Source organism: Globicephala melas, chromosome X, assembly GCF_963455315.2.
Source record: "Globicephala melas chromosome X, mGloMel1.2, whole genome shotgun sequence".
Classification (NCBI taxonomy): Eukaryota; Metazoa; Chordata; class Mammalia; order Artiodactyla; family Delphinidae; genus Globicephala; species Globicephala melas.
Window position 1 is genome coordinate 84,942,332 of NC_083335.1, and position 27,513 is coordinate 84,969,844.

Here is a 27,513-nt window from a genome sequence, read left to right on the forward strand (position 1 = left end):
ATCTACAACAAAGGAGGCAAGAATATACAATGGAGAAAAGAGAGTCTCTTCAATAAGTGGTGCTGGGAAAACTGGACAGCTACATGTAAAAGAATGAAATTAGAACATTCTTTAACACCATACACAAAAATAAACTCAAAACAGATTAAGGACCTAAATGTGAGACCGGAAACTATAAAACTCTTAGAGGAAAACATATGCAGAACACTCTTTGACATAAATCGCAGCAATATCTTTTTGGTTTCACCTCCTAGAGTAATGAAAATAAAAACAAAAATAAACAAATGGGACCTAATTAAACTTAAAAGCTTTTGCACAGCAAAGGAAACGATAAACAAGACGAAAAGACAACCCTCAGAATGGGAGAAAAGATTTGCAACTGAATCAACGGACAAAGGATTAATCTCCAAAATATATAAACAGCTCATGCAGCTCAATATTAAAAAAAAACAAACAACCCAATCAAAAAATGGGCAGAAGACCTAAATAGGCATTTCTCCAAAGAAGACATACAGATGGCCAAGAAGTACATGAAAAGCTGCTCAACATCACTAATTTGGGTTATCTATCTCCCATCTTCTCTATTAGAGAAGTGCAAATCAAACTACAATAAGGTATCACCTCACACCAGTTAGAATGGGCATCATTAGAAAATCTACAAACAACAAATGCTGGAGAGCGTGTGGAGAAAAGGGAACCCTCTTGCACTGTTGGTGGGAATGTAAATTGACACAGCCACTATGGAGAACAGTATGGAGGTGCCTTAAAAAAGTAAAAATAGAACTACCAATCTACCCAGCAACCCCACCATTGGGCATATACCCTGAGAAAACCATAATTCAAAAAGAGTCATGTACCACAATGTTCATTGCAGCACTATTTACAATAACCAAGACATGGAAGTAACCTAAGTGTCCATTGACAGATGAATGGATAAAGATGTGGCACATATATACAATGCAATATTATTCAGCCATAAAAAGAAATGAAATTGAATTATCTGTAGTGAGGTGGATGGACCTAGAGTCTGTCATACAGAGTGAAGTAAGTCAGAAAGAGAAAAACAAATACCGTATGCTAACACATATATATGGAATCTGAAAAAAAAAGTTGTTCTGATGAACCTAGGGGTAGGACAGGAATAAAGACACAGACGTAGAGAATGGACTTGAGGACACGGGGAGGGGGAAACGTAAGCTGGGACGAAGTGAGAGAGTGGCACGGACATATATACACTACCAAATGTAAAATAGATAGCTAGTGGGAAGCAGCCACATAGCGCAGCGAGATCAGCTTGATGCTTTGTGATGACCTAGAGGGGTGGGATAGGGAGGGTGGGAGGGAGACGCAAGAGGGAAGAGATATGGGGATATATGTATATGTATAACTGATTCACTTTGTTATAAATCAGAAACTAACACACCATTGTAAAGCAATTATACTCTGATAAAGATATTAAAAAAAAAACCCAAAACCAAAAAAAAAAAAAAAAACCCATATGATCCAGCAATCCCATTCCTGGGCATAGATCCAGAGAAAAAACCATAATTTGAAAAGATACATGCACCCACAATGTTCACTGCAGCACTATTTACAATAGCCAAGACACGGAAGCAACCTAAATGTCCACTGACAGATGAATGGATAAAGAAGATGTGGTACATATATACAATGGAATATTACTCAGCCATAAAAAGGAATGAAATAATGCCATTTGCAGCAACATGGATGGGCCTAGAGATTATCATACTAAGTGAAGTAAGTCAGACAGACAAATATCATATGGTATCACTTATATGAGGAATCTAAAACAATGATACAAATGAACTTATTTACAAAACAGAAACAGACTCACAGACTTAGAAAACAAGCGTATGGTTACCAAAGGGGAAAGGTGGGAGGGGGGATAAATTAGGAGTTTGGGATTAACGTATACACACTTCTAAACATAAAAAAGATAATCAACTAGGACCTAATGTAATACTCCAATATAAAATAAAAATTAAAGAAAAATAAATGTCACACTGTCAGGAACATCTTCCCTGATCAGGACACCAAAAAGAGCCTAACCCTCCCCTCACTCCTGCACTCTATCCCCTGCCCTTTTTCCTCACAACGCTCAGCTTTAGCTGACCTGTTATATATTTTTGTCTATTATCAACCTGCCTCCGCTAGAACGTAAGCTCCACGAGGGCAGCCATTCCTGCCAGTTTAAGTCACAGCTTGTACCCTCAGTGCCTAGAACAGGTCCTGGCGCAGAGGTGCTCCACAATGTCTGTCCAAAGCGTGACTGTGTAAAACACTTGAAGTGGTGCCTGTGACATGGCAGACGTTCATAAACGGTTGTTGAATGAATCCATCAATGAATCAATGCATGAAGGCATGAATGAGGAGGTGAACCCCATCCCATCTTGGGTCCTAGAGCTGCCCTCTCCCCCATCCCAACCCCAGAAGATCTGGGAGCCAGCCATCGGCACAACCACAGGAACTTTATTTACAAACACAAGGCTGGGGCCGGAGGCAGGTGGGAAGGTGGACAGTGGCAAGGATGGAAGTCTCCTACTTCTGCTCCCGCCTCCAGACGATGACCATGCCGCTAGCGTCGCTGGAAGCCAGCAGGCTCTCATCGCAGTTGAAGCTGACATCCAGCACGGGCGCGCTGTGGCCCTGCAGCTTGTTGACGGCGGCCTTGGCTGCCCGCTCCACGTCAAAGAAATGCACGCACATGTCCTCGCTGCCCGTCACTGCCCAGATGAGAGACCATCAGGAGGTGTTGCAGGAGGCAGCGGGGTGCCCTGCATGTGAAGTCTCTGAGGTGTTGAGGGATTTATGTCCAAGGTGTAAGGTCCCGGGGCTGGGGGCTCTGGGGTGGACCATCCCCAGATGCAAGGTCACCTAGCTGTTTTGGCTCCGCGTCCGGAGTGTGAGGTCTCTGAGCTCTTTGTTGGTGGCGGGGAGGGGTCTGTGTCTTAGGCTGTGAGGTTTCTGGGCTGTCTGGGGGGTCTGTGTTCAAAGTGTGAGGTTGCTGGGGCGTGAGAGTTCTTGAGGCCCAGGAAGTCAGGGCATTAGGATGTCGTGACAGCTGAGCCAGATCAGCACCAGCCCTGGTCCCTGCCCCTCCCTGGCCACCCAGACACCCCGACCCCATGGGACTCACCCACACAGGCCCCCTGGCGGAAGGACATGAGGGGGCAGAAAATGCTGCGTACGGGGTGCGAGCTCTGCTCAATGGGGAAGCTTCTCTTCAGCTGCAGGGTCCCCTCGTTGTCCACCACCCTGAGAGGAGGAAGAGAGTGGGTTAGGGGGCAGCCTCAGCCCCAGAGGGGGACGAATGGTGGGCCAGTTTGTGTCCCCACCCCTGCACCTGAGGTCTTTTCAAGGTTCATGAAATCCAGTTTTGAGACGACTGCATAAACCTATAAAGCACGGGATGGTGTGTGAGTTAGTGACAGTTTGGAAACTGTATCTGTTGATACAAATGGGGAGCCTCTGCTGTTTAATTTGCTAGTTTCTTTTCCTAAGGGTCCCTAAGAGATCCTGATTTTAGGACAGGCACAAAGAGAGGGAATGACTGACCAAACTACAGCACCCCTGCACCGTGGAATACCACATGGCTATTCAAAGGAATGAACCCGAGCTACTGCAGGGAGCAGCGTGCAGCCCAGGCTGAGAACTGCATTTAGATGACAGACATAAGTGAGTGGGGATAGTAAAACTCCCAGCTTCAAAAAAAAAATTTTTTTAAAAAATGAAGGAAGGGAAAGCAGGCCACTGCTCTAAGGGGACTCTAGTCTATTTTATGGCTCAGTTTGCTCATCTGTAAAATGGACATGATTACAGCACCCACCTCACAGGGTTGCTGTGAGGATTAAATGAGGGGATATGAACAGGGCCTGGCCCAGCAACTGCTACGCACATGATAGCTACTGCTATTAGTATTACTGCTCCTATTGATGTCACCATTATCATATTATTACTATTATTAGGAGACCGAACCTCTCCCCTCAATGAAGTTAACCTCCATGGCTTAGTCTGCTGGGGAGACAGGGCTCTTGTCTCAGTCTGACAGAGGCGGCAGGCCCCCCACCTCCAGGTGGCCCAGAGAGGAGACCCACCTGTAGAGCAGCAGCTTGTTGAGGCAAGCATTTATGAGCAGCGAGGGGTCCCGGGCCTCGCGGCTGACCCAGGAGCGGGCGGAGATGCTGGTCACAGGGCTGCCCTCATGCACCACCAGACGCTTGGCTTTGGTCAGCTTCCCTGCGGCAGCAGAAGGAGGGGAGGCAACGGTGAGGGTTGGGACTGTGCACCAGAAGGGTGAGGGTGTGAGCAGCTGGATGCAGGCCTAGGGTCTGCCTACCTGTGGCCATGTCGAAGAGGAAGGAGAAAACACTGCCGCGGTCATCACCCGCCCAGAGCAGCCGGCCAGGGGCATCAAAGGACAGAGCGAGGACACGGCCTGTCAGCTTGCTGGATCCACCCTTCACTTTCTTGCCCGTGGAGATGTTCATGACGTGCACGTTGTGCTTGGCATTCCCCACCTGTGTGTGAGACCCGCACACCATCACCCTGCTCCCAGCCACTCCCTCCTTGAGTCTGACCACAGCAGGGCTGCTGTTGATGGGACTGGCTGATCCCTACTGGACTCTCATCACAGTGAGGGTGGGCCGGTAGACTGGAAGGTGACTCAGGCCGGTCATCCTCCCCAGCCAGTCCCTCTTGCAATCTGACCGGAAGAGACAGCTTCTCCCAGAACTCAAGGGGCCTGCCTGGTCCTTCCTGGAGCCTTGACTATACTAGGGCGGCGGCTGCTGCTACAGCTGAAAGGATCCCAGAGCACAGGCTCACTGGGCCAGCTCCCCCTACTCCCCACTCAGGACCAGGCCAGACTTTTCATTTCCTTCCCCTGCCCTCTGACTCTCTATCTGGGTCGGACCACCATGATGCTGCCACTGAGATGAAACAAGGTTTCCAACTAGTAATCCTGCTCCCCAACCAGCAGCCCCTGCAGTTGGAAAACGGTAGGACTACTGCTGATGGGACCATGACCCTACCCCCAGACCGCCCCCCATCCCCGGAGTCTACCACAGTGAGGCCATCCCAGACCAAGAACCATGTCCCCAGTTCTGCCCTGTTTCCCTCTGAGTCTGGCCAGAGGAGGACGGAGGCGATGGACTAGAGGGGACCCCCTTATCCCGACTCCCTGCGACAGCCCTCCTGGCCTGGCATCCCGCCCTCGGCAAGGGGGTGCTCTGGAGCCTGACCACAGTGAGGTTGTTGTTGACTGGCTGGAAGGTGCAGCAGAGCAGTTCGGCGCTGTCTGGGTCAGGGATCTCCCGGATGCAGCGGCCGTCCTCAGAGGCCCAGATGCGCATGGTGGCATCAAGCGAGGTGGACACGAGGATGTCGTTGGAGAGGGACCAGGCGAAGTCGGAGACCCCGCGGGTGTGGCCCCGCAGCACTCGGAGCACGGTGGGCGGGGCGGGTACCAGCTGGCACAGCGAAATGCTGCCATCGAGTGAGCAGCAGGCCAGGCGGTGCCGGTCGTCATTGGCGAAGCGCACCCTGGGGACTGCAAGGCCAAGGAGCCATTTGTGAGAGCTGCCATGCTCACCGGGTGCTTTCATTTACAGAAGGTTCTGACGTGTGAGCCAGGGGCCGGGACCGACTGCACCAGGCACAGTGGCCTCAGCAAAGGGTTTTCCTTGGCTGAGAAAGAGAGTTGGAACGCCAGAAGGCCCTCTACCCAAAGCTCCCTAAATCTTGGCAGGTACTTTATGGATTGCAAATGACTTCTGCAATGCAAAAAGCCTTCTACATCTCAGTAAGCACTTTACAGTTACCAGGGTCTTGGCAGTTTGCAAAACCCACTCTGCCCTTTGCAAGGAGATTTCTCTGCAGCAAAGGTTTTAAGCTCGTTCAAGCGACTCATGACCCCAGAAGCCTTCTGCAAAGTGCTCTTTTAAGCTGCTGAACCCCTTTATGGTAGACAAAGTAACCAAGACTTTGCAGATCACTTTGCAGAGGGCTTTTAGGTTTTGCGAAAGGTGTGATGAATAGCAATTCCTCCGAGGTGGGCCTGAGACTCTGCATTCCAGAAAAGGATGCACTGGGTGGTTGTCACCCAGTTGTTTGGGCAAATGCGTGGTGACAGGACCCGCCATCCACTGGCTCACCTGCCTCATCCACGTGCTGGTCAAAAACATGGTACATGCCCGCAAAGGCGTAGTTCTCACTCAGCGATGTGTCCCCGGCCATGGCTCGACTTGCTTCTGCCGCTGACGTGGGAACCACGCTGCCGGGGGGCCTAGGCCCCAACAGGAGTGAGGGGTGAGAGGAGGGAGGTACTAGTGTTTGGCCTGCCATTGCCCTGTGGCTCCCCTCCTCCTCACAAACCTTCAGCTGCCCCTGGTGCATACCTGTCCTCATAGACGGCACGGTTCATCTGTGCCTGCAGCTGGTAGGAGCCTCGGCTGACAGAGCGGCGGTGCCCACGGGCCCCCAGGGCCCGAGGGTCATCCTCGAAGTCCTGCAAACAGAGGGTCAGGGTAGGTACACCTTGCAAACAGCCCTCAAGAACCTATGAGATCTAGAGTTTTCAAAATATACCCAGAACCATGGGACTTCCCTGGTGGTCCAGTGGTTAAGACTCTGTGCTTCCATTGCAGAGGGTCAAGGTAGGCGCACCTTGCAAACAGCCCTCAAGAACCTATGAAATCTAGAGTCTTCAAAATATACCCAGAACCATGGGACTTCCCTGGTGGTCCAGTGGTTAAGACTCTGCGCTTCCACTGCAGAGGGCGCAGGTTCGATCCCTGGTCAGGCAACTGAGATACTGCATGCTGGAACCAGATCCCTTCTCACCACTTCCACTGTCACCACCGTCACCTGGACTACTGTGGTGTCCTCTGCACTAGTTCCCCTACTCTCACCCTTGCCCCACTCAGCAAATACTTAACAAATGCTCTTTGAACAAAGAATGAACACTTTTCCCCCAGAAAACCACTCAGCTTTGTCTCTTGCCTCATTCAAGTCTCAGCTCAATTGTCACCTCCTCAGAGACGCCTTCCCTGAGCATCCCCATTAAAAATAGCTTCTCTCTGTTCCCAACACCTGTCCTGTTTCATTCCCCAAGTCAGCCTTATTTTTCCATGTTAGCACTCCTCAGTACAAGCCATGGTAGTTATTCACTTGTTTACCTGGTTTGCTACGTTTATTGACCTATTTATCTTGTTTATTGCCTGCTTATCAACCTATTTATCTTATTGTCTGTTGATTTATGACATACATTATCTCTTTTTGCCCTCTGCTCATCCTAAGAGCCAGGAACAGTGCCTGGAACATAGCAGGTGCTCGACAAGTCTGTGGAGTGAATATATATGGAGGCAGGTGGCGTGGGGAGGGGCTCACCTCCATGCGGTCAAGGGTAGTGCGGCTGCTGCGGACGATGCTGTTGCTATAGGCACGAGCACTGCCTGGCTCAGAGAGGGGCCCGTAGCGCTGGCCCAGCAGCTGCCCACGCAGCCTCAGGTACTGCCGACGCAATGCTGGAGGGTGCCCAGCCTTGGCATTCTCCCGCAGTAGCTGGCTGCGCCGTCGGATATATTGTGTCCGAAACTGTGGAAACGTTGGTGTGCGGTACGCATTGTACCTGCGATGGCAGGAGGCAAGGCGGGCAGCAGGCACAGGACAGAGGGAATCAATCAGCTCAGGGGATAGGGAAGGAGAATGAGGTGTGTGGCAGTGATAGGTCAGGATGGCAAGTGATCAGCAGTGGTGATGGGGGTCACTCTGGTGTTGTGATAAGGGTGTGTCCGCAGTAATAATGGGCATGGCAATGAGGGCAGTGTGGGCACAATGGAGGCAGTCTGCAGTTCTGCTGGAATTGGTATGGGGTGACTGAGTCAGTGTAGACAATAGGGGCCAATCTGACATGGTGACGGGGGTTAGCATGGGGCAATGGTGGGGGTCAGTATGGCGATTGGGTCAGACTGGGGAAGTGATGGTAAGAGAAGTCTGGGGGCAAAAGTGGGGAACAGGATGTCACCAGCATGGGCTCTATCACCCCCCCACCCCCGACAAAGGCTCCAATACCACAGACTCTGCGCATGCCCACATGTGACTGCATTATCCTAGCGTGCTGTTTAACAACCCTCGCTTGCCAGTCATTCCCTGCGGGCAAGCCCCACACCCTGCTACTGCGCATGCTCACCTCCAGCAAGCCCACTCAGCCGCATAAGGCAAGTTCTCCGCCCAGCCTCACTTATCGCCATTGCGCATGCACCACGTAACTTCCGCTCCCGCGAGCTTCGACCCCACGCCTCACCTCGCGTCTACTGCTAAGACCTGCTGCCACACCGCAGCCATTCCCCGGCCTCCTCTTCCGGCGCGTCCGCCCGCGGGAGCCTGCAGGACAAGGGCCTGGAATGTCAGCGTCTCAAGTGAAGAGATCTAGATCCGCCCCTTCCGCCAGGCGATCGTTGCCATAGACACGGAGTCCCTCCAGTCCAGGATGTCACGATATCCCACCCGGCTCTTAGCATGGTCACCACCCCAGTCCTGCCCTTCCCAGGCAGCGCCCAGATGATTCACAGCAGACCTGGCCCCGCCCCTCCCCGGTCACCATAGCAACGCCCCTCCTCCCGCCGCCTAGCAATCCTTGTTGGCATTCTCCACCCATCTTGCCCCCACCGACCCCCGCCTTCCCTTCTCGGGTCCAAGAGCAGGACCCGGGATTAGGGACCACCTCCGGGGCTGCCTCCCGCTCTTGAGGCTCCCGGGGCGGCCCTGAAACCAGTGTCACCCTTCTCTCCTCTCTCAAGCTCCAGCAAGATGGCCGCCTGCTGCCAGGAAGAACTTCCGAACGCAGAACAGATCGATAGGAATCCTCCCCAGGGCGTGGGAGAACCACGCAAGCGTATTAAGGGACGGTAGGTTCTGACACAAGGATGGAGGCTCCGCCCTTTTAAGTTCTATCCAGCCTCAGTCCCTAATGGCATTTTTTTGTGTACACAAGAACAATGTCCAGGGACCACAGGGACAGGGGCTAGTATGCGAATCACTCACTGAAAATCAGAAATATGACTTTCAAAAAAAAAAAACGAAAGGACTTTTTTTGAAAGAGTGGTATAAGCTGCTTTTTAGCAGCACAATCTTGGCCAAGCAAGATTTGAAGTGCAGAATAAAAAATAATCACACATGCAGAGGCCCCCAGAAAATTCTCCAGTTCCTAGGTGACTGATGGGCCTTCAGGCACGCCCAGAGTAAGAAGAGTCCTTTCTGTGTGTCTGTGTTGGGGTGGGCGGCTTGGATACTCCCAGGGAGCTTGGTCTGGGCGTGAGGCTCTGAAGCCAGAAGATATAAATAGGTACAACAAGCTTTGGGGTTTGGATCCCAGGAGGCTATCTGAAATCATCCTTATTTCAACTCCAACAAGAAGCTGCATCTCTATTCATCTTAAGGTGACCAGGATATACAATGTACGAAGTTGGAACACAATGTTTAGTAGCTTCCTTTCGGATCTTGACTTTGACACAATTCTCATTATTGTTCAGATTATTGTATGTGTTATAAAAATAGTGTTATTTTCACACTATTTTTATTTTTAAAATATATTTATTTTTTGGCTGCGTTGGGTCTTCGTTGCCGTGCGTGGGCTTTTCTCTACTTGCGGCGAGCGGGGCTACTCTTTGCTGTGGTGTGCGGGCTTCTCATTGCGGTGGCTTCTCTTTGTTGCAGAGCACAGGCTCTAGGCATGTGGGCTGCAGTAGCTGTGGCACGTGGGCTCAGTAGTTGTGGCTCGTGGGCTCTAGAGTGCAGGCTCAGTAGTTGTGGCACACGGGCTTAGTCGCTCCACGGCATGTGGGATCTTCCCGGACCAGGGCTCAAACCCGTGTCCCCTGCATTGGCAGGTGGATTCTTAACCACTGCACCACCAGGGAAGTCCCCACACTATTTTTATAATACAACAATCTGAACAGTATTTTTTAAAGCAACCTTAAATGAGACACGGCCAAAAACGTATTGCCCTTTGTATTCTAACAAAAATAGACCACACTGTACTGTACTGATGCAGCAACCTCCCTTGTCCATGTAACTAAGCTATGGGTGGTCTTTTCAGGATATTGAACACTCTTTTGTTTCACGATTGCTAAAGAATAAACTTTGCACAAACGTGTAACCACTAACATTTATTGGACAATGTGCTGGATACTGTTTAAGGTGATTTACATGTATTATCCACTTAATCCTAATAACTGAATGTTGTGGGTCCATTACTACCCCCATTTTACAGATAAGGAAACCTGAAGCCCAGGAAGTTCAAGTGTGACATTTTGTTGAACTGGACCCCTATCTGTGACCAGCATTGGGTTTACAGTCGGCCCTTGAACAACACAGGTTTGAACTCCACGGGTCCACTTACACACAGATTTTTTTCAATAAATATTACAGTATTACACCATCTGTGGTTGGTTGAATCCACATATGCATAACCGCGGATACGGAGGACCAATTATGGGATTTGAGCATCTGTGGATTCTGGTATCCATGGCAGGTCCTAAAACCCATCGGCCACAGACACTGATGAACAACTGTATTTCTTTTCTTTTCTTTTTTTTGCCGTAAAGGATGATACAATCAATGCCTTTCCCATTCACCTTGACCCTCCCAGGACAGAACCCCACCCCTTCACCCCACCATTCAGCTTCCAAAGAAACGTGGTGAGGGGACTTTCCTGGTGGTCCAATGGTTAAGACCACGCTCCCAATGCAGAGGGCCCGGGTTCGATCCCTGGTCAGGGAACTAGATCCCGCATGCTGCAACTAAGAGCCCACATGCCACAACTAAAAGATCCCGCGTGCCACAACTAAGACCCGGTGCAGCCAAAAAACAAACAAACAAAACAAAGAAACGTGGTGGGAAGAAATCACAGGAGAGTCAGCAATACCAAGGAGATCTACTGTCTCACTGCCAGAATTGATTTTTTGTTCTTGTTGTTTTTACAATATTCATGTTAAAATTTCAAAAATTATTTTAAAAACCTCATTTCTAGAAGGCTATATATAAGATACTATATATAAGACACTAATGACAGGGTCATTATAAATATGAATTAGCTATTAATGCAGAGAAAGTGTTCAGAACGACACCTGTTGCGAGAACATTTGCTGTCATTCCAGGAAGTAGTACAGTACTTTTCAGAAGGCAGTATAACCTGGCCACTGCCACAGGCTCTGACAACTATGTGGTCTTGGGCAGGTCACTTAACCCCTTTGTGACTCAGCCTCCTCATCTGAAAAAAAACTGCCTCATAGACTTAGTGTGAGGACTAAATGAGTTAATATTTTTAAAGTTTAGACAAGCATCTGGAACAGAGAAGATATCCACTAAATGCTGACTACTGTTAGTTGTTTTAATAACTTTTCCCGATAACAGATCCATCTGCCAGAGGTAAATCTGGTGCAGAATAATGTGAATGAGAATGACCACAGCCACCTCTTACATTTATGTGCTCTGCATTTTTTCAATTTTTGTTTTTAAACATTTACACACTCTTACTGGATTAAAAATGGGTTTTGAACAACAAGCTGATGACAGAAGGCACTTTGTTTGTTGGGAGCCTGGAGAGAAAGGGGCAGAATTTAGGTACATGAATGGCAGGTCAGTGGGTGGGGAAAGAAGGGTCTCAGGCCTGGGGGTATCAAGTCACCAGAAGCAGCTCCTGGAGGTTGTGAGTGACCTTGGTTACAATCATGATATCTGAAAAAGCTCAAGTCCATGGGGGACTACAAGTCCCACCCACTCTAACAGAGTCTGGGGTTATTTTACTGTCAGAGTGATGGTTGAGGGTCCTAGCTGAATGAACAAACAAAAACACATTTGGACAGAAAAGACAGGTAAGCCAGAGCGGTTTAAAGATAATGCCACATCACAATAGTAACTTAAGTGACGGCAGAAACAGGCAGGGGCCATGTCTTTTTTGGACTCCTTTCTTCATGTGCCTCCTGCCTATTTGGCCTCCAGAGTTTATAACTGCAAAGGCGAGCATTGGACCCCACTGGCTGTGTCTGCTTTTCATTACTATCACAGGCTGAAATGAAACCTGAAGTTGGGCCTCATCCTCAGGAACTAAAAGGAGCACGATTTGAGGGAAAGCTTAGGTGGCTTGGGGTGACAAGGGTGTGCTAAGAGTCAAGGCCAGAGAGCAAAGTGGGAGGACACACGGAGCTGAGGTGTAACTGGCGTGTAGACCCTGAGTCCTTATTCACTTATCTTATCCCTGAGGTTTCTTCCCAAACTGGAGAAGTGGGGGTTGGGACATAAGATCATAATTTAAATCTGACCATTTCCTGATAGGAAAACGTTTGCCTCTGAAGCCAAAGTTCTCACAATCCCCAAAGTCTTAATGGTGACAACTCTCCATGGTCTGAGTCAGAAACCAGATTCCTACACTTGGGAAAAGCCTCCCAGACCATTTGAGCAGCCTCCAGCAAGCTGCAATAGCAAGCCAGCTTTCCGACAAATATTTAGCAAGCCCCTATTAGGTGCCAGGCACTGGAAAAACAGCAGTAACTCAGACAAAAGGTCCCCACTCTCATGGAACTGCCATTTTAGCTAGAAAGATAATTGATAAATAAGATCACTTTTTAAAATTGGTGCTCACTATCATTAAAATAGTTTGGTTAGCATTGCTGAGCGGTGGGCGAAGGGGGCAGGGACGAAAAATAAATTTGAGCTGGTCACAACACTGTAAATCAACTACACTTCAATAAAATAAAATTTTTTTAAATAAAACAACAATTTAAGCTGGAACCTGAATGAAAAGGAGCCAAATACACAAAGCTCTGGACAGTGAATGTGTGGATAAGGCCAGTGAGGCCAGGAAGTGATTCAGAAGAGAAATCACTTCACAGGGCTAGAACTGGAGTCACACTTCTCTTTTCCTTTTTTTTTTTTAAATTTATTTATTTTTGGCTGCATTGGGTCTTCGTTGCTGCGCGGTGCTTTCTCTAGTTGCAGGGAGCAGGGGCTACTTTTTGCTGCGGTGCGTGGACTTCTCATTGCAGTGGCTTCCCTTGTTGCGGAGCACAGGCTCTAGGTGTGCGGGCTTCAGTAGTTGTGGCACACAGGCTCAGTAGTTGTGGCTCGCGGGCTCTAGAGCACAGGCTCAGCAGTTGTGGCACACGGGCTTAGTTGCTCCGCGGCATGTGGGATCTTCCCAGACCAGGTCTTGAACCCGTGTCCCCTGCATTGGCAGACGGATTCTTAACCACTGCACCACCAGGGAAGCCCCACTCTACTCTTAAGATCTCAATTGCATTTACCCAGTGAGTGATTCAGGGCCAAACTGAGGGCCTGAGCAAGACTGGACCCTGGGGGCTTCCCTGGTGGCGCAGTGGTTGAGAGTCCGCCTGCTGATGCAGGGGACGCGGGTTTGTGCCCCGGTCTGGGAGGATCCCACATGCCGCGGAGCGGCTGGGCCCGTGAGCCATGGCCGCTGAGCCTGTGAGTCCAGGGCCGGTGCTCCGCAATGGGAGAGGCCACAACAGTGAGAGGCCCGCGTATCGCAAAAAAAAAAAAAAAAAAAACCAAAACTGGACCCTAGGTTTGGTACCTCAGTCTCAGGTGATATAGCTACATGGGCACAGCCCTTGATTCATCTCATTTTTTTCTGTTAATACACGGACCTACATCTGGTTGCTTTTTAAATATTAAGCCATCCTTGCTTTCTTGGGGTACGTTTCACCTGGTTTTGGTGACCGCCTGCATTTACCAAGCTCTTACAATATGCATCTTATAGAACTGTCACAACAGCCCTAATGAGGTAGGTGCAACATTTAGCCCCACTTTGAAGATGAGGAAAGTGAACCCTGGAGGGGTTTACTGTCCATGGCCACAGACATAGAAAATATTAAAACTAGCATTTGGACCCAGGCAGGAAGTAGAACTGGACTGTTTCTTATCCTGGATACCAGAAACCACCCCCCCCCCCGGTAACTAGCCAGGAGTGTTGACAACAGTACCCTATCCCTCTCTCACCTCTCTGTATGTCTCCCCACCCACCCCCCATCCCCGCATCAAGTCCCAAATCAATTTCCACTCCTGTCTCTCTTCTGACCTTCTGCACTGGTAGATCGGCCCTGAAATCTACAACAGCTTCCAGTTGCTGTGAGAAGCCGACCTCTTTAGGCCTCCTCTCCAACTTCATCCCCTGTTGCTCTTACTCTATCTGGTTATGTTCCAGTTACACTGGCTTTCCTGCACATCCTTTTCAAACTGCACAAATTGTTCCTGACATCTGGAACACTCTCTTCTGTGCCTGCAAACAAATACTTCTACTCATCCTACGCTAATATTACTGATAACAAAGCACTTTGTGCCAGACACTGTTCGAAATATTTTACATAGAAAACCTTCTTTAATACTCACAACCCTATGAAGTTGCAGGTTACTATTATTATCCCATGTCACAGATCAGGAAATGAAGACAAAAAGATGAAGTAACCTGCCCAAGGCTGCATAGCCAGTAAACAATGGAGTTGGATTTACACCCAGGCCACCTGGTTCCAGAATCCTTGCTCTTAACCACTACACTATTTTACACTAATTCCCAAGTTACTTTGTGTGAGGTTCTCCAGTGTGGATTCATAACAATTTCTCTCTCTCATCCCACCCCCTTTGTTTTTGATCTGTCAGCAAATCCTGTCGGTTCTACCTTCAGAACGTATCCAGAATCCAACCTCTCCTCTCCACATCCACTGCCGCCACCACCACTGCTGGCCTGGACTACTGTGGTGGCCTCCTCACTGCTTCCGCCCTTGCCCCCGCCCCAAGTCTGTCCTCACAGTTGCCAGAGGGTCCTGTTACAACCCAAGTCAGCCCATGGCCCTCCTCTGCTCAGACCCCTGCTCCATCTCTCTCAGAGAAAAAGCCAAAGTCCTCCCCGTGGCCAGAGAGGCCCTACAGAACCAGGCCCCGTCACCTCTCCGACCTCACCTCCTGCCACTAGTCCCCTCACTCACTCTGCTCTGGCTGCACTGACCTTCTTGCTGTTCCTCACACACACCAAGCAAGCTCCCAACTCAGGGCCTTTGCACTTACTTGCTTTTTCTTCTGCCTCTAATTCTCCTCTTCCAGATGTCAAGGAAAGGCAAGGCTGAGATATTTGGCTGGTAAAGAAACATACCCTGGTTCGATTCAGATGTTTGCTACTTACATAGACAGCAGAAACAAGAAGAGCCACAGATGCCAGCTCATGTCCCTCATGCAGGGTAACGCAGAAACAAAAAGGGGCCAGATGACTGCAGCACGGGTGGTGGGATACTGTGTTGCCGAGAAGCTAGTACATGCTAAGCAGTTCTATAACCTTAAATTGGGGGAGAGAAGGAACAGAAAGCCTCATACCTCACCAGAACCTCGGGAGATGAGAAACCGTCTCATGGCAGCCTCCTTGGTAGAGAGGATCTTAATGAGAAATGGCCATGTAGCCTCTCGTGCTCTGTGTTCCGAGAATCACAGGGCGTTCTCCCAATACTTAGATCAGCTTGCCTACGTGGCCTATGAGGAGACATGCTAGGCAGCCAGAGCACCGTGGCAGACCCATTCCCCTACCATTCTCCCTCTAATTTCAAGTCTCTGTTGTAAGGTCACCTCTTCCGAGTCGCCTTCCCTAGACCATCTTGTGTAAGACCCCAACACTCTTCATTCCCTCTGCTTTATTCTCCTTAACGCTTGTCACTTTCTAACATTACATCACATACCAATTTATTACTTTATCATCCGTAGACCCCAATATGTGATTCCTAAGCAAAGGAATCTGTCATTATGTTGCTGTGTTCCTACTATTATTATCTGGCACACATAACAAATGCTTGGTAACATTTATTGACTACACGTAACTACCAGACACTGTTCTAGGTGTTTCCCATGTCTTGACTCATTCAATGGGTATGATCCCCATTTTACCCTTAAGGAGAAAGGTTTCTAAGAGGTCCTGGGTTTTGAAGGAAGGCAGGCAGGACCTCTGGTGCTGGGCAAAGAATGGTCCATCTGCCTGGAGAAGCCAGAGGGGTCCTGAGGGCTGTGATTGGGGGGGAGAGGCAGGAAGGGGTTCTAGGACCTGTATCTGGTTTTGTTTTTTTGGCCACGCAGCATGGCATACAGGATCTTAGTTCCCTGACCAGGGATCGAACCCATGACCTCTGAAGTGGAAGTGCAGAGTCCCAACCACTGGACCACCAGGGAATTCCCTAGGACCAGCATCTGGAAAGTATTGTCAGATGTCAAGAAATACAAGCTAGCATTGCAGGGTTTCTTGAGGCCCTTGGAATAGAGATGCCTGTAACAATGGAGAAGGCTTTGGGGAACAGGGGCAAGCCAGCCAAAAATAGCTGACAGCCATCCACTTCCCATGCCAACGCAAACGTCTAACAAACCACACCCCTAACAGTTTTCTTTTGAACTTTTTATTACGGAAAGTCTCAAACTTACAATAGTAGTGATTTAATGTACTTCCATGTACCTATCACCCAGGTTCAACAATTATAAAACACACTGCATTTTCTAAGCTGCAGGCTCCATAAGCATTTGAGTGGTTTGGAGCCAACTGTTTTTGTTAACAAAAAGATAACTAGAAAACATCAGGGCATTTTGCACATTTAATTCATTAAACCTTTCTTCCACTTAAATAGACAAATGGGTAGATTGTATCCCAATTTAAAAAAATGTACTTCTTACTAAGGATTACAGTCAAAGTTTAAAATGGAGACCACAAGTACTGTGCTTGAATGACTATTAAGTAGACAGAGTAAAGAAAACTTTCTGAATTTTACTTGAAGGAAGCTTAAAACTGAATTTAGAACAGCATATTAGAAATTTTTATGCAGAACAATGCCACAGATTGTTTTCAACAATTTAGAAGCCTTAGGTTTCTTTGTGCCTTCACTGGTTATGTTAGAACCCATGTCCCATAGGCTCCAGGGCAGTTCTCCATAACCTAACACTAATACTTCTGCAATATATTGCATACATATTCACACTAAGTGGGAAAAATAAAGATTATGAAAAGCTTCAGGTCTTGTCACTGAATTTGAAATAAAATGACTTTTAGTTTTGCAGATCTCTGTGCACTTCGAATTATAAGGGATCATGCTAGCCTGGAGAGGGGTGAGAGGTGGAAGAGGAATGCAGCTAGGCAGGAACTGTGGCATGCTTTGTCTCCAAAAGCAGGAGTGGAAGGAACACTGCCCACTGTTATCCGATATGCTTTCCTACATACCTAAGTATTTACAGCAACTTATTTTAAAAAGCTTTTTGAAAGTTTACATCCCCCAAACCAGAATGTAGAGCAAGGTGTGGGGGTAGCATCACAGACCTACCTTGTTCTAAAGGTCACCTCCAGTACCGCTCTGTGAGGTGGCACTATTATTCCCATTTTGCACGTTGAACCTGAGGCAGATAAAAAAACTAAGCTAGGAAGCAGGGTCTGTGAGATGTTTGTCCAAGTTTGGTGGGGGGTAGGCAAGATCCAGGGATTGAAAATACAAATACCTGTAGGCCAGGGGTCTGGTCTTCACAGGCTTTGGGACACAGGTTCTCAAAGCACCTTTGAATGTGCTTGTGGTCTCAGTGGGTTCTTGGGAAACATGCACACTAGTGAGATTCTGGTCAAAGTGAAGAGGACTAAGAAGCTTTTAATAAGGGTTTTCAATCTCAAGTCCAGAAATTGTATTGCTGAGTATGTGCCAAAGAAAACTGTGTCTTCTAGGCCCCTTCCTTAGAGCAAGTAAACAAGAGACTGGGCCTCTGAAGGCTGGATTACTAAACAGCACCTTCTGAAAGGACGTTTATGGTTTTTGTTGATGTCACTTGGGGGATCATTTTGTTGCAGGAACTTTGTGATTATGGGATCCTGTCTCAGGCCACATTGTGAGACGGACATTTTACTTCCTGAGGTAGGATGCAGAGGTGCCCCCCGCCCTAGACAGTAACAGTGGTCCTCCTGCCAGATCCCACAGCCTTAACTCCCTGGAGGCCCAGCACAGAATGCCTTAGACTGAGTACTCAACCAGTAAGGAGTAGCCACAATGTCCCTTTACCTGGGCCTGGATCAGCAGTCCAGGCAGGTCTCTGAAGTTCCCAAGTCTCCATCCACCTGGCAAAACAAATTCATGACTGGATGGGAGGAATGGTCCTGGGGCCTGTCTCAACTAGCTGGGAGGCACAGGAGACAGGCCATCAATACTGGAACTCTCACAATACAGGGACCCATGTAACCCGTCAGCTCTGGTTGCCATTTAACAGCACCATACACTGGGTGGTTTATAAACAGAAATTTCCCATACTTCTCGAGGCTGGAGTCCTAGATCAGGGTGCCAGCATGTCCAAGCTCTCCTGGGGGAGAGAGCTTTCTAGATTGCAGACTGCCAACTTCTTGTTGCATCCTCACATGGTGGAGAGCAGGAGATTGAAGCAAGCTTTCTTAGTGACTATTATAAGGGCACTAATCCCATCGTGACAGTGGAGCCTTCATGACCTCATCTAACCCTAATCACCCCCCACAAAGGCCTCATCTCCTAATGCCATCACATTGGGGAGTACACTATCAGTCCATTAACACCTGCCCCATGAATGAGTGAATAAGGCAGTTTAGGATGTCCTGAAACTTACAATCTGGTGGTACTTGGCTCAGTATCTGCCAGTTAGACGCAATGGACATAACTGATCAGAAACTCTAAAGAGGAATAGAGCCCATGGGACTCCAATACAGGCACCAGAACCATGACTAAAGGGAGTTAAAACTGAGGAACTACCACTTTACCACTGAAGACCCTCACACCACCATGGAAGACTGAACGCCTGTGGTTGATGCCTTTGCAAACTGTTAACAGCTATAAACATGCTTATTAAATGCACTTGACCCCCCAACAGAAAATGTAAATTGTCCATGAGGCTGAGAGACATGTTAAATGACCCACTGAAGGTCAAATAAGTGGACAGCAGCAGAGCCTGGATTTGAATCCTGGAATCAGAACCCAGAGGCTGTGCTCCTAGAACCCTGTTTTCAAACCAGGATTCTCCTGTGTCCCTTCCTGTGTCCCTCACACCAAGGTGAGTTTACTATACCTGCCCCCACCCCCAGTATTTCAGGAGGAGGAGCTGGCACCACTGTTTACAGCAGGATTTAGCCTACATTCTCAGAACAATCTTGTGAGAAGGGCACCTACCTGATGCTCAAAGACAGGGAGATTCAAACCAAAGCAGTCATTCCAAAGGTGACACCGAGATGATCACAACGGGACCAAGACACCATCTCAGGAAACCCAATTCCAGCCATAAGGGGATTTCACCTGGACTCCCCACCCTTCCCACAAGCCTTATGTATACCAAAACCAATCCCAAACTCAACCAAACTTTGAACTCAAGGTCTCTACCCCTTCAGCAGTCCCTGCCCACCCCGTAACTAAATCCTTTTCTCAGTCTCCCTCTTGAACTTCTTCTATTTTTAATTCGTAATAAGCCTCTATACCTTAATTTGAGTAAGGAAAAAGCACTATCAATATCGATTTGTTTTCATCTTTTTAATCAACTCGTTGAAAGACATCCTAAACACTACATGAAACACAACAGAATATTTTTTTCTTCCAGTATTAAAAAAAATGACACAAATATTTTTAAGAAACTTCTATATAATCAAGGCAGAGATCTGGAGTAAAAAACACCTCTAAGTAATCATGTTCTTCATTTCTTATAGTTACAGTCAGAGATTGCTTCCTAATCATAATTAAACATTGTGTTCAAAATGTTCCTAGATGCACATTATTTAAAAAAAAAATCAGTCTGGCCAAACATTTTTTGCCAGAACCAACATTCCTGAGCCGGAACTAAAAAACTGGTAAAAAAAAAAAAAAAAAAGGAAACAATATCCAGACTCCACAAATGTCTCAGAATTTGTCTTTAAATGGGAGAAAAATTTAACAAAAAAACACACGGAACTTTCTGAAAGGTCTTTAACAAGCTACCTTGGGAGCTCTACTCAAAAAAAGAAGTTGACGTAACTAAAACAGATGTTTCAGTGCAGCTCCAAAAATCTTTATAAATACAGCCATTTGGAGGGATGGTCCTGGATCAGAAGAAGTTTTATTCCTTGTGTATCTGAGAACAGTAAGAAGGGGGAGAATTGTGATGTTGGGAATAGGCCAACATGCTCACTTCCCAGGGCTGATGAGGATGCTGAAAGGCTAGACAGCAGGGACACCCCTCCACCTCTTCCATGCTCAATAGGAATAGATGATTATAGACGAGATAGGTTTGACACCCCCACCCCCCCAACCCCCCGCCAAAGCAGACTAGCCTTTAACAGGCACCTGAGAGCAAGGAAGGCCTAGGAATGCTGTCAGGTGGGCTTGTTGAGGTATGCATAGGCAGGAGAAAAGTGAGAGGGGCAGGACTGGTACATAGAAGTCTGCTCAGTGGCAACACAGAAGCCTCACCTACATTAGGTGTGCATGCCTCATCTCAGTTGTCATAATTATCCCTGTAATTTCCTCCTGAGTAGCGGTCATAACCACCCTGGCTTCTGGGAAAAAACATACATAAGTATCACAGGAATATCTTATATACACCTTCTAATAATACTAAAAACCATGTATACTTACAAATCCTGTCACATTTTTATGTACTATAACATAAACTTTAACGTGTAAAATGAGATGTTAAACATGAACACCAAGTAAACATCAAATAATCACATTATGTATAACTTACGTATAGCATTTTAAACCATATTAAACATTAATAGAATACACACAATTAATCAAGACAGTACAATAAACGTGTATGGGTCACTGTCGACTGCACACTGCAATTATATGACCTAATATCTTACTGTTGTATTTAACCCAAATTATTGTTGCACACTTATTTTGTAGTTTCGTTATAATTTGTAAAAACAAACACTAGTAGCACCACAGTAAGAAATGTATGAATACTCAGGCAGCCGAGCTGAGATCTTGGGGAGAGGGAAGAGCACCACCAGAGTACCCCAACCCCTTGGCTACCCACCTGCCGCCATAGTCTCTGGACCTTCCATATCCATATCCATATCCTCCAGGTCGGCTATCATACCTGCCACTTCCATAGCCCTGGTCCCCACCACCTACAGCAGATAAAAAATATTCAAATGGCAATTGTCCAGACATAGGCTAACAGGCAACTCTCCTCCATATCCCATTATCAAACTTACCACTGCACTTACCTCTAGAGTAGCTGCGACCACGCCCATAGGCCCCAAAGGCACCCCCTCTTGTTCCCCGGGCCGACTTGCCCGCGTGGTCTACACGGATCTGACGACCGTCCAGAGACTAGGTGTGGGGAGACACAAGGAGGATGGATGGGTTGGTGGTCAAACAGAGCAGGGATGAGGTAAGAGCGGGCTGGGCAGGTGGGCAAAAGAGCCCAGAAATTCCTGCTGGGCACCAGGTTCTGGGTACCACATTCCAGAACAAGCTCCTTTGACCAGAATGGCTTTATCAGGAGCTACAGAATCCCACAAAATGACCTGAATCCACCGTGTTCCCCCTGCTACTACTTACATCTTGACTGAACTCAGGTTGAGTTCTCCTCCCCACTCCTCTAAGCTGCCCGACTATTAGGGCTAGATAGACACCTCTCTTGGTTTGAGGCTTCAGAGTCCATCCCAGAAGACTCACGAGGTCCTCTCCGGGCCAGGCCCGCAGGTCTGCAGACTCTACTACCTAAGCCCAGAGCAGGTCAACCATCCACAGGTGGCTTCTCGGCCTCATGCAGGACCAGTCGTCGCCTCCCAGGCAGCCCGGCTCTGTCTGCCGCTGCCCTCCACCCCCTAGAACAGAAGGCAGTCACACTCCTGTGAGTGGGCACTGCGGAGCTTGGTGGCCGCGCTGCCCCTAGCAGACACAGAGGGAAAAACAGAAAGAATGGTCGAAGTGACAGATAGGAGCAGGGCCCCTATGCAGGTAGGCGGCCTCACCTCTCCATTCATGGCTCTCATGGCATCTGAGGCATGCTCTGGATTGGTGAAGGTGATGAAGCCAAAACCCCGGGATCGCTGAGTGTCCCGGTCCTTGACAACAACCACTGGAAAAGGGAGAGGGGAGAGAGATAAGAGGACAAGTGGCAAAGGGTGTTGGACCCTCCTCCCACCAATCCTCAATGGAAAGTTATCGAGTTCTCAGTCTTAGACCTAGGAACAAAAGCAGGAGAGAAGTAATGTAAAGGCCTGGGATTCTGACCCTTTTCTCCTGTTTCCTGAAATGCATGGGCCCCAGACTTCCTTCCACACCCCCCCCCATCACGTGTCTGGCCCATGTCTCACCCTCAGAAATAGGTCCGAAGCTGCTGAAGTGGTCTTCCAGAGCCTGCTCATCAGTGTTGAAGTTGAGCCCTCCCACGAAGAGCTTCCCTTCTTCAGAGGACATGGCGGTAAATTCAAGTCCTGTGGAGAAAATATGGAGAAGAGTAGAAGAAGCAGTGTAGTTGGGAGAAACAAGAGATTGGAGAAATGAGAAAAGATAAAGAGAAGAGAAGAGAGAACACAGAAGAGACAAAAGGAACAAAATAAGGGGTAACTATGTTGAAACACAGAAAGGCCAAAGCGGCGGGAATCTACGGGGCGAACTCAGCGAGGTAGCCATTTGGGGGCCGCCTTCGCGCATGCCCACAACATCCCCCGCCACCGCGCCCGTCATTTTGTGCGGCCGCGCATGCCCAGAACACCCTTGCGCTCCCTCCGCACCCGCAAAACAAGATGGCGGCGGTAACGTAAGAAAACCCCCCCACCCCCACCCAGGCCTCCTCTGTCGCGCGGTCACTGCCACCAGCCACGCCGCCAGCCCTCCCGGCATTCCTCGCAATTGGATATAGCGCGCCAACCTCGCACCAAACAAAGTGTCACCTCCGAGTACGGGACCCACTCGCCCCGGAGAAGCCCAGGCCTACGTGTCAAAAGCCAGTACTCTCCCCACTCGCGCACCTCGCTCTTGCCCGGCGTGGCACACGTCAGTGGGGCGAGAAGCGGTCGCTCCGCAAAACATGCTGCTTACCTGGAAATTAAGTAAAAGGCCGACGAGACAGCTACCGCCAAGAAGCCGAGAGACTGGGAAGTGCGCTACGCGGGAAGACTCCTGATAAAGCGTACGTAGCGGTACGTCACGGGTCGTCCGTCACGCGTGCCGGCGTGCGCGCTCATTGGCTGACGCCAGTGAGGGGGCGGGGTGGGAGGAAGGGGCGGAGATGCAAAGGGATCGATGCGCTCAGTACGCTTCCGGGAATGGAGGCGAGGCTTGTGTAGTTGGTTCCGCCTGGCATCAGCATCGCTCCACTGGCCCCAGCCGTCTTCATCCCTTACACGCACGAGCCTTTTTCCTGTCACACCCATTTCCGTCCCGGACATCACCCTCACCATCCTTGACGTCGTCTCCCCCATTGGTTTTGACGTCTTCCTCTAGGTCCCTGAGGACATAATTACCGTCCTCTGATAACTTCTTTCACCTTCTAGTCCTCTAACCTCATACCTCTCGAGGCCTCGATGTTTTATCTCCCCACTGTCCCTGACGTCATCGCCCTTCACAGTCCTTAACATCAGACCCTTTGTTTCTTAGTCCCTGACCCTGACCCCTAAGTTTCCTTCTCTGTGCCCAACATCTAGCCACTTGTTATGGGACCCTTTTCCCTGGCATCGTTCCTTCTCATTTATAACTTCAGCCCTCATCCTTATCTGACAGCCTCCTGAAGCCAGTTTCTCGAATTCCCTACCATTGGACCACTTGAGGTGCCTTCTACAGAAGAGGATGCTTCAATCTTCAGAAGGAGTAAATCCCAATCCAACAGAACGATTATTTGCTGTCACTCAGAGTTGCTGAACCCTTGATCCACAGAAAGGACTTTCACAAAACATAATGGACTTATCCAAAGCAAAGAGTGTCTGAGCCCACTCCCCACAGTTTGTTCTTGTTCAGTCTTCTGAGTGTCTGAGCTACTTTTACAATGAATGGATTTGACAGACTTTTCGTTTCTGAACTCCCCATCAAGGAAGAATGGGTTAGTTTTCCCTCAGAGACTCTAAATATGTCATCCATAGAATGGACTTGTCCAGCCTGCTAAGGGTGAGCACCCCAAACACAGACTAGATTTAACTTTTGGAGTACGGTATGGTATGCATCCACAAAATGGACTTGTCTGGCTTTTGCCATATCCAGACTTCTATGCCCAGGATGGACGTGAAGAGATTTCACATTGTCCACACATGTGCTAGTCTTAGCCCTCTGATAATCTGAAACCCCATGCAAAAATTAGAGGTACTTATTTACCTCTCAAAGTGTCTGAGCTCTGATCATATTTCACAGTTCGTGACACATCGTCATGGTTGTTCTATGCGAAGCCTCTCATTTTATTTATTCTTTTATTCCTGCACCCAACTATCATTCTCTTCCTCCCACCGTTAACTCTTTTATTGGGTTTAATGTTATCTCTTGGTGTGATTTCATATAAAATGTGCATTTTTGTGTATGTTTTTTTAAAAATGTATTTATTTAGGCTGCACTGGGTCTTAGTTGTGGCATACAGGATCTTAGTTGCAGCATGCAGACTTCTTGGTTGGGGCATGCAAACTCTTTAGTTGCAGCATGCATGCAGGATCTAGTTCCCTGACCAGGGATCGAACCCAGGCCCCCTGCATTGGGAGCGCAGAGTCCTACCCATTGGACCACCACGGAAGTCCCTTGGTATGCTTTTAATTTAAATGGTAGTGTCGTTTGTTTTTGGTTTTTTTTACTCTTTTTTTCAACCAGCATTATATTTTTATTCCATCTGTGGAAATTCCCTGGTGGTCCAGTGGTTAATACTCTGTGCTTTCATTCCTGGGACCCAGGTTCGATCCCTGGTCGGGGAACTAAGATCCCACAAGCTGTGCAGTGTGGCCAAAACAAAAAACAAACACAAGAACAAACAAAAAAAACATTAATGGGAGTTTTGTTGGGATTGCATTGAATTAATAGATTTGGGGCAAAATAATATCTTAATAATATTACCTGTGGAGGTTTTAAAATATGTTCACAAACTCTTTGATAATGCCCCCTTCAAGAGTTGGAGCCTAGTTCCCTTTCCCTTGAGGGTCTGGACTTTTGACTCACTTGTAATGCACAGAATGAGCACATCACTTCCAAAACTAGGTCATAAAAGGCACTTCGGGGCTTCCCTGGTGGCGCAGTGGTTGAGAGTCCGCCTGTCAATGCAGGGGACACAGGTTCATGCCCCAGCCAGGAGGATCCCACATGCCCGGAGTGGCTGGGTCTGTGAGCCATGGCCGCTCAGCCTGTGCGTCCGGAGCCTGTGCGTCCGGAGCCTGTGCCCCGCAACAGGAGAGGCCGCAATAGTGAGAGGCCTGCGTACCATAAAAAAAAAAAAGAAAAGGCACTTCAGTTTCCTGCTTTCACACAGACTGCTTTCTCTGTGGGACGGTACCTGGTACTTCATGCAGCAGCCCTATGGTGGAACTGAAGCCTCCTGCTAACAGCTATGTGAGTGGACATTCTTGGAAGTGGAATCAAGCCTTCAGATGACTGCAGCCCCCTTCTGCATCCTGACTGCAACCTCATGAGAGACTCAGGTTCAGAACCACCCAGCTAAGCCACTCCCAGAATTCTGACCCTCTGAAACTGAGATAATGATTATTATTTTAAGTCTGGGAGTAATTTGTTGCCAATACATAGCTAATACATCACGAAATCTTCCCAGCAAAGAGCATGAGATGTCTCTCCTTTTATTCAGATCACCTACAGTATTTGTTATTAGAGTTAAAAAAATTTTTTAATAGATTTTATTGATTTATTGATTTATTTTTTGGCTGCGTTGGGTCTTCGTTGCTGCACGCGGGCTTTCTCTAGTTGCGGCGAGTGGGGGCTACTCTTCGTTGCGGTGCGAGGGCTTCTCACAGCGGTGGCTTCTCTTGTTGCGGAGCACAGGCCCTAGGCGCGCAGGCTTCCGTAGTTGTGGCACGTGGGCTTCAGTAGTTGTGGCTCATGGGTTCTAGAGCGCAGGCTCAGTAGTTGTGGTGCACGGGCTTAGTTGCTTCGCGGCCTGTGGGATCTTCCCGGAGCAGGGCTCGAACCTGTGTCCCGTGTTGGCAGGCGGATTCTTAACCACTGCACCACCAGGGAAGCCCCCAATTTTTTTCTTATAGAAGTCTTTTGTATTGGTTAAATTCTTTCCTAGATACTTTATTTTCTTATCGTAGAGAAATGGTTTTTATAGGTTAATCTGGAAACCTTGCCGAACTGTCTTATTGGTCCTAACAGTTTTTCTGGTCATTGTTAGTTCCTTAAGGTAGTCAGTCATATCATTTACAAATGGGTTTTTATCAATTCCTTCCAAAACTTACATCTCATTTCTTTTTCTTTCCTTACAGCACTGGCCAGCTGTATGTTAAGTAGCAATATTGAGAGGGAACATCCTTGCCTTATTCCTGATCTTAGAGGGAAAATGTGTTTAAATTTTCTCTGTTAGGCATTTTGTTTGTTGTTTTCTTTCTTTTAAAAAAATTTGTTTTTGTTTTTTACTATTGGGCATTTTTGCTCTTTTTGCCACGTAACCTTTATCAAGTCAAAGATGTTCTCTTCTACTCTTATTTTGTTTGCTCAGTTATTTTTTTAATATCATAAACAAGTGCTGAATTTTATCAAATTTTTTTTCTGCTTTGTGACTATCATATGATTTCTCCTCCTTATTAATGTGGTAGTTCACTCATTAATTTTCTAATTTGGATTATGTTTGAATTCCTGGGATAAGCCCTACTTATGATTTTTTTTAAACTAACACTGTTGAACTCGGGTAGCTAATATTTTATTAGAATTTTTGCATCTATATTCATAAGTGAAATGGGTCTATAACTTTATTGTCTTGTATGTTCCTTATCTGGTTTTAGAATCAAGACTATACTAGCCTCAAAAAATGAGTTGGGCAGCTTTTGCTTTTTTCCTAGTTTCTGGAACGATTTGTATATTTGGGAATTAACAGTTCCTTGGAAGTTTGATGAACTACATCTGCAAAACCATCTGGGTCTGGGCCTGAGCTTTTTGTTACAATGAGATGGAGTGTCTTTTTTTTTTTTTAGCGGTACGCGGGCCTCTCACTGTTGTGGCCTCTCCCGTTGCGGAGCACAGGCTCCGGATGCGCAGGCCCAGCGGCCATGGCTCACGGGCCCAGCCGCTTCGCGGCATGTGGGATCTTCCCGGACTGGGGCACGAACCCGTGTCCCCTGCATCGGCAGGCGGACTCTCAACCACTGCGCCACTAGGGAAGCCCGAGATGGAGTGTCTTTAACTATCATTTCAAATTTTCTTAAAACTTGTTATATTTCTCAATTTCTTTTTGCATCAGTCTGAGCACATTTTAATTTTTCCAGAAACTTAAGCCTTTCATCAAGGTTTTCGAATGTATTAGCTTCCAATATTGAGCCTTTTTGTGTCTATAATTTCCCTT

At 47.9% G+C, this 27,513-nt stretch overlaps 2 protein-coding genes across 7 annotated transcripts; both read right to left on the reverse strand.

Annotated features, from left to right (window-relative positions):
• Nucleotides 1-2,474: 2,474 nt before the first annotated feature.
• WDR13 (WD repeat domain 13) lies at nucleotides 2,475-8,872 on the reverse strand. Of its 5 annotated transcripts, none has more exons than XM_030846694.2 (10): nucleotides 8,744-8,872; nucleotides 8,324-8,403; nucleotides 7,408-7,648; nucleotides 6,417-6,526; nucleotides 6,174-6,304; nucleotides 5,262-5,569; nucleotides 4,358-4,538; nucleotides 4,116-4,257; nucleotides 3,158-3,276; nucleotides 2,475-2,744 (listed from the first exon to the last, which is right to left on the reverse strand). In XM_030846694.2, the coding sequence occupies exons 2-10, from the start codon at nucleotides 8,362-8,364 to the stop codon at nucleotides 2,560-2,562; spliced, it is 1,458 nt and encodes a 485-aa protein (XP_030702554.1). In that variant the 5' UTR covers nucleotides 8,365-8,403; nucleotides 8,744-8,872; the 3' UTR covers nucleotides 2,475-2,559. The 5 variants fall into 5 exon arrangements, with proteins under 5 accessions (XP_030702554.1, XP_060148839.1, XP_060148840.1 ...); XM_060292856.2 differs by lacking the exon at nucleotides 8,744-8,872 and adding an exon at nucleotides 8,693-8,738; XM_030846696.2 differs by lacking the exon at nucleotides 2,475-2,744 and adding an exon at nucleotides 3,365-3,416.
• A 10,686-nt stretch (nucleotides 8,873-19,558) lies between these two features.
• Nucleotides 19,559-23,205, reverse strand: RBM3 (RNA binding motif protein 3). Of its 2 annotated transcripts, none has more exons than XM_060292838.1 (7): nucleotides 23,079-23,205; nucleotides 22,352-22,471; nucleotides 22,007-22,113; nucleotides 21,254-21,359; nucleotides 21,061-21,154; nucleotides 20,490-20,572; nucleotides 19,559-20,151 (listed from the first exon to the last, which is right to left on the reverse strand). In XM_060292838.1, exons 2-6 carry the CDS (start codon nucleotides 22,452-22,454, stop codon nucleotides 20,515-20,517), a joined length of 468 nt encoding a protein of 155 aa, XP_060148821.1. In that variant the 5' UTR covers nucleotides 22,455-22,471; nucleotides 23,079-23,205; the 3' UTR covers nucleotides 19,559-20,151; nucleotides 20,490-20,514. The 2 variants fall into 2 exon arrangements, with proteins under 2 accessions (XP_060148821.1, XP_030702565.1); XM_030846705.2 differs by having other exon boundaries at nucleotides 20,490-20,575.
• Between the last annotated feature and the right edge of the window lie 4,308 nt (nucleotides 23,206-27,513).